A 7,308-nucleotide genomic window follows, 5' to 3' on the forward strand; every position below is an offset into this window, starting at 1 on the left:
ACCGGGAAATGTCCTTCAGTTCAAATGTGGTCCTTTCTCAACCCTTTCAGGAGGGTCATTATTACACAGCAAACAACAATATGGGCAATTTCATAAAATAGCTAAGGGCAATCTGCTGGCTTAGATATTGCCGCAAAAGGTTTAGCCATAGAAAACTCGTTTTCTGATCATCGAGAACAGGTGAGAAATTGATATGACTGTGTGGTTGGGTGTATGGAACTAGGCGAAGCGTGTATGTGTCGCAACACGAGTCACTTTCTGGAATCCAGTCCGTTGTCTACACCACAGGCCAGAGCAGACTCGACTCGCACAAAGTAACCCGCATTTAAATGAGAGGACGCATTCTACTTTTGGTGAGGCTGTGCCTGCTGCCTCGCCTCCAGATGCAAACCATAACTCTATATGAAGGAGTGACCTCTTTCGTTCCCCAAATGATGCCAGCACTGAGGCGTAGGAATACAATCAAATAAAATAAAAACGGCCCCAATTGGAGAGTGTTGGGGAACATGCAGCTGTGAAATCAGAGCTTTTCTGATCACCCTGGCGTGTGATGATGCTGGAATGGGGATCTTTGCATTAACTGGGGTGATAACTGGGGCACTAAGCTCGATGAGACACTGTAGAAGGAAAGGTATACACACAGGTGCACACAGAAGAAGCTATGTTGTGTTTAGTGGCTGTACTGTGCTTTTGTGATGAATCATGCAACATTCCCAACCGTTTCACTGCAATGCTCAAGCTGTTTCCAATCTCTAAGTGATGGAGATTTGGTTTGTGGTCCTCTCACAAGATTGTCAAACCCAAGATCAAACCTTGAGTCCTTTTTAAAATGATTTTAGGAATGCGTCCACAAACCAACCCCCTCGCATAGCAGTCACTAATAGCTATATAATTAAATACACTGGCATTTCATTCTATAAGAAACATCTTCTTGCATCTTCTTTCAGATTTCTGACAGACAGCTGGAGCCAGGGGGGCGGCACAATTTAACTACATTAGAAAGAAGAATGGGAATATAACTATTCAGCCGGTAAAAGAAGGCCACGTGTCCTCCACTGTGTAGAGCGGCGTAGATCAGGTACAGTATGAATCCCAATTAGCTCTAAGGGCCTTGTAATTACTGTAGGCTCAATTCCTCACTTACAGAGGACATTAGATGACAAAAGACAAAGACAATGCCTAGTACAAAGACACGGGATGACTGCACGGAATGACAGATGAAGCGATGAGACACATTTCATTGATCAGTTGTCTTGTCATATCCATCTGATGGCAAACAGTGTTGTAAATGAGAATTAATCTTCTTTCATTAATTTTTTTAAAGCGAGCTACAATATTATTTCTATATATAGGCCAAATGAGGGTATTATATAATGTCGGTTAGCCAGACTGTTATCCATACCATTCAATTGATTGTAGACGACGTCTTCTAGGCGTTCAAGCCTCTGGAGTATGAACTGTCGGTCCACCAAGTTAGAAACTTTGCCATTCCTGGCTCGCAGTCTCTGATCTGAGATTCGCCCGATCGGTATAAGTTCTTCAGAGCGGTCCTGAATTCTGCAGTACACGGAGAATAATATAATTCCTACAAAAACTAATATATTAACCGTAAGCAAAGTTTTTATTTTGCGTGCCACAGCCATGAAACCGAAGAGAATTACTGGATTGACTCCGTCAAACCAGATAATAATCCATTTTCAGCAATGCCTCTTAGAAAATTAAAAGCACACGTTCTCGTTGGGTCAACTTTGGAAGGAATGGACGACACCAGGAGCTATCCTTTCAGCACCACGGACACAGGCTTGCAGATTTGCGGTAGTTCTCACTGGGCATTGGACGAAAAAGTAAAAGGCTGGCGAGGATGTTGAAGGAGGATGCTTAGTATCTTTGCGATCATGAGCAACGCCGTATGCTTAAAGGCTACGCACTGCTGTAAAGCATAAATGTAGGAACACAGTCGTTACCACTACCGATAAACAACGGCAGACACGCTCTATCTTGGTTTTTGCAAAACATCTACTCGGCGATGTGAAAATTGGTCAAACCCTACTCCCGGTCTTGCTCCATCCTACATAGCACTGCACTATCCCGTATTTGAGAAGCATCGTCTATCACTGCTTTGACATTTCTCAAAGGCGTTGTGGTCATAGGATTCGTCCTCATGAAGAAATACATCCGAATATTGCTAAACTATTAGAACAGTTTCTCTTGTCATTCCGCCATTGGTCGTATAAAAAAATGCAGGTGCCAATAGATAGAAGTTCACGCGGGTTTTGTCCTCAAATGCTGTTAAATGTTCCCGATGCTTGCACTCTCTGCATGGTGAGCGAGTCGACCCTTATGCGTTGCCAGCTTGCACGCTGTCTCGCATTCCACCCTCTCTCTCTCTTTCAGCCTCTAGCAGGGAGAAAGTCCAGAGGGCGCTACTGCGTTCTTACGTTTAGAGGCAGAAACATGAATATTCAGTACCCATTGGCTGTGCCGTGGCAGGATAAAATAAATAGATATTATAATAATCTAGCACCAAGACATCATTGGCCACCAATGTCAGCCATTTCAATACGTGTTGATGACAAGCATTTTCAAATGATCTATATTGTATCCTAACTCAGAATTCCATATGTGCCATAACATCCTCTCAATTTTTATATCTGTGCTCTAAACTGGTATGGAAATACTTTATAACTATCTATTTGGTAAAATGTTTGATTTTAATGAGCTAAAGTTAATTGCTGCCTATACCTCCTGATTGTAATAGGAGTGCCAATCCCCTCCTATGTGTACTGCAGACAATTGGCAGGGTTGCCTGGATGATGAAAAAGCTGGCAATGCCAACAACCAAGTAAGCCTGGGTGGAAAAGTTAGTCTAGACTTATTTAAAAAATGGGCGAACGCCGGCGGCATATTGTCCTATTGGGGGGAGATCACATATTTTTTTTAATAACACAGGCTAGCCTTAGGAACGTTGGGGGGCATTATGCATGGGTGGGACATGCCCCCGCACCCCCCCCCCCCCCCCCCCATTTTTGTTATGAAAAATATTTTTAATGGCCACATTCTCAGTTATAAAAAAAGCTGGCCCACCCACATGTGAAAGCAAAGCTACGTCCATGGTTGCCTGTTAGGGGAACTGGGGTTAAGGGTTGTACAGTAATTCATCCACTTCTTGTTGCACACACATTCAGAAATTTGCAGAGGCATATGCTGCTAAAATAACACATTTATAGAGTAATATTACAATCTATATTACAAGTGCATAGAGCATCTCCGGATGTGATAAATCAGCGTTAATGTTTACCAATGATTACTTAGATCAAAAGAGAATCCAGAGAATCTGTCCATTATTGCTGCAAACCCCCTGCTCATCAAGTGCTGTCTATTCCCAACACATATACACACACGCGTGCACTCTCAAACAAGCCGGTTTTAAGCAAATCAGCTCTTATCTCTTCTCAGCACTATATCCCCTTCTTGCTGCAGTAACTGCCTAATCAGTAATTTCCCAATGAATTGGCCTACTATTCAAGTCAATTCAAGCCTCAGAGTCAGGAAGTCACTGTCATTTCACCTGATTAGAGATAACTGGACACTTCCCTATACAACCCCTTCCAACCCCCAATCAACCAACAGATCTGGTAGTTTATCTCTAAAAACATGTCTCAACTGCGCAATTCTTGGGAAAGTTGAGAGAGCACATGGAGCGCAAACTTGTAAAGTCAATTCCTTCAGGCAATCGTTTCTGCAGCATAGCTTCTCCCCCAAACAGTGACAGATTTGATATTTCGAAGGACTCGAAGGAAAAGGGTGTTTCCTGTGTTGGCCCTTTTTTCTAAGACACATGAAAGTACACTCTTCTCCTCCTGACCTTGTACAGGGGCACACCTCTTTTGTTAACGTCATGACAACAGCACTCACTAAAGGACGTGATCTCATCGCACCTAGTAGAAGCAGGAACCTATGGTCTATATGTGAGACAGTGAGCGGTTGTGTTGTTGAGAAGCAAAGATTTCTCTTGTAAGGCCAGAGTGAATGCGTTTGTGTTTCCTCACTGCATGGGGCAATAGGGCGTGACTCTTTCTCTGTATCCTTACAGAACTGCAATCTCAAGTATTAGTATTGCCATGCACGCACACGTCAGGAAGATTTCCATTTCACTGTACATTTGTCACTTGTTTTCAGTTCGCAAGCCATGCAGATGTTCGAGATCTCGAATAAAACACTTCTACTTTGGAAGTATAGAGCATGCGCCACTGGAGATATCCAACAGTCTTACAGCAGCCTGCATCAAACGGACACACATGAGTTATTTCATAAAAAAAATACAACTACAGAGAGCGTATGTTTACAGGTCTGAGACAGTCCTCGCATGACTTTCAAAGGCCTCCACAACCGGCAGGCGAAGTCGCCTAGCGGCGATGAATTGTTGCTCTGCAACACCATTTGCTTTGTAACAACCAACAAACATTGTGCTCTGATTTCGTCATCGACCTTTCAATCCAGGATCAATTAAATGCACGTTCTTTCGAATTTAGCAATGTATGATCCTAGTCAAAGCATGACTGCCTTTCCCGGTGTTTCTCATACACTTCCTGTATCACTATTATTTCTCTCCTGTGCATGACTGAAATCATTTCTCGATTTTCAAGTATTCTGTTGGCAGTACTTCAGATGCGAACAGCACAACAACAAGGGTCTCCATTGAGTAAATGTTTCGGTTGTTTGAAATCCCAAAGATCAAATCTACTGACTCATCACACAATTCTTTCATTTGATAGAATTCTTACATTCCTGTGATCCTGGCTACACTGTGTCTTCCTGAAAAAAGCCCTCCTTCAAATCACAAATCACCCGACTGCTAATGTAGCAGGGCCTCTGGGCCTGACATAACTAATAGTTCATACGTTGTCCCTATGACCCCAGGCTAACATGTAAGACCCAGTTATGTCTTCCTTAACATTGCTCATTTGGATCCAAACTAGCCCCTTCTCTCTTCCTCTCATTGGTACGACTGGGACAGTTGATTTGCCTAATGCTGTAAGGGAATATTAATAGTCCGGAGGACTGAAATCTCCATCGTTAGCTTTGGCGTTTAGCTTTGGTGGTTTCAGCAAAGATTAAAACAGGCAAACTGAGGATGGTTGGCTGAATGTTTATTAGCGGCAAGCTTCCTAATCAGACAATGTGCTACTTGACCTTGGTGCACAAGTGGGTCTCTACTCATGATGCATCGCTCCAAACCCAATCACATCAGCGCTACAGAGAAGTGTGTTATTTCATCAAAAAGTTTCATAAAATACAGTATAAAATGGACGAGTGGTCCAAAGATATGAAACGTCAAGCTGAATTTGCAAAAAAACAAGCTCTGTTTATCGTTCACCCAGAAAAGAATAACAGAATGTCAGTTCCTGATGTCATATCAAAATTAACGAGTCATTATAGCAATACAAACAGGAAGCTGGCATTCATGTGTATTTATATTAATGGAGCAACAACTCCTGAGAATGTTTCTTGATTTATGGCAGAAGCAATTATGGGTTGCCAGTGTGGCGAAAATAGACAGAAGAATTGGCGCAGGTAATTAGAAAGAATAATGGAACAGACAGCCAGGGGAATAAATAATCACTGCATCAAAATTTGAATCAAAGATAAATGGACTATCCACATTACCTAGTCACTATGCCAGCTAAATTGTTGTTTTAAATCCCTGTGAGCGCTGTGCATGAACACTTTGTCATAATAATTTTTTTACATCGTTATTGTCATTTTTTACATTTGAGATTGTGTGCACACCAAATACGTCTCTAAAAAGCGTTTTGGTGCCAAGGAGACTGCCTGAATCTTGGGCAGCTGGTTTCTGCCTGAGAGCGTGACAATAATCTTCATGTACAGAATTTGTACAATAAGGAACGCAAACTATTCACGTGTACGTAATCACACGAACAGTGACATTCAACTTGTGCAGCAGTCGTTCGAGTGTGTTGTCAAGGTATTAAGAGGAATGGAATGCTCTCGTGCATTCTGTTGAGTACAAGAACACAGAACTCCATTCAGATGGAATCAGGAAGCTAACCTGCCTTCGTGCTGTTTATCATCACGTTAGGTGGGTAGAGCATTCAACAGCAGATCAAGAGCTCACAGGATCCAATCCGCCTCTGTGTTTCTCTTCGGGGAAAAAACATCTGCAGTATGAACCCTTCTATTAGCACCATGTGTTGTTTCCCCTCCCTCTGGGAAGTCAATCACAGATAAAGACATGGAGACCTTGGCAGTGTCCTGTGTGATTTTTATGTTGTTTACATCGTCCTGTTTGGGACAACAGGCACAGGTGTGTCGATCCTCACTTCCTTCCTAATCTGTGGGCTGAAGAACCAGCCGCCACGGTTTACTTCTGAGGGGATAACCCTCATTCTAATCAGGCACAGAGTTTGTGTCGTTCACACACAGATGCACGCGCACATATACAGTGGGGAGTCAGGTGGCAGAGCGGTTAGAGAAGCGGGCTTGTAATCAGAAGGTTGCCAGTTCGATTCCTGGCCGTGCAAGATGACGTTGTGTCCTTGGGCAAGGCACTTCACCCTATTTGCCTCGGGGGAATGTCCCTGTACTTACTGTAAGTCGCTCTGGATAAGAGCGTCTGCTAAATGACTAAATGTAAATGTAAATACAGTACTGTTCAGAAGCCTTAGGCACCTCAGATTCTTGACATGAATATTGTCATTTTTGGGGGTCATTTGTATTTGTGTGGCAATTTTGCGAAAAAGAATGTTTAGCCTTTCACACAGTACTGTACGTGCGCACAAACGCACACTCAACGTCTGGATCTTTTCACACCGTTTCTATACCAAAGGGGCATAGCCAGTATCGACACCAGGGATCAAAAGCAGGCAGATGGCCAGACCGAAAAATCCACTTTTGTTGCATTGCATCGGGTGCTTTCTGTCAGGCTAAGTCGTCGTCTTTCTCAGAGCCCTTCTAACCCTTTTCGAACAAAACGCATCCTTGACTCGCTGTAAATGAAATCCGAGCAAGCCGTGGGAGTCGAACCACATTAATGCCATTTGGAGAGGAAAAGAAAAACGGGTAGGTGGAGGCACGGGAGCAGCCGACATCAAAGCCACTCGTCTTCCTTCCCCTACTAAATCCCCCCCCCCCCCCCCCCCCCCCCCCCGTCGGTGTGATTGTAATTAAAGATAGAGGCCTGTGCCGTGAATAAATACATACAAACAGAGATGTGCTGCTACGGGAGGAGGGGTGGGGTGGGGTGGGGGTAATGGACGACAGTCTTCAGGGCTGAGGTGGGCGGCAGAG

The 7,308-nt window shown here is 43.6% G+C and overlaps 1 protein-coding gene across 1 annotated transcript in view; it reads right to left on the reverse strand.

The window, feature by feature from the left end:
* galnt9 (polypeptide N-acetylgalactosaminyltransferase 9) overlaps positions 1 to 1,643 on the reverse strand; it is a 43,006-nt gene extending 41,363 nt beyond the window's left edge. Inside the window, exon 1 of the mRNA XM_067228043.1 lies at positions 1,403 to 1,643. Within this exon, the coding sequence (XP_067084144.1) occupies positions 1,403 to 1,643 (241 nt within the window). The remainder of the gene's footprint in view (positions 1 to 1,402) is intronic.
* Between the last annotated feature and the right edge of the window lie 5,665 nt (positions 1,644 to 7,308).

Source organism: Osmerus mordax, chromosome 24 (genome assembly GCF_038355195.1).
Source record: "Osmerus mordax isolate fOsmMor3 chromosome 24, fOsmMor3.pri, whole genome shotgun sequence".
In the NCBI taxonomy this organism is placed as follows: domain Eukaryota; kingdom Metazoa; phylum Chordata; class Actinopteri; order Osmeriformes; family Osmeridae; genus Osmerus; species Osmerus mordax.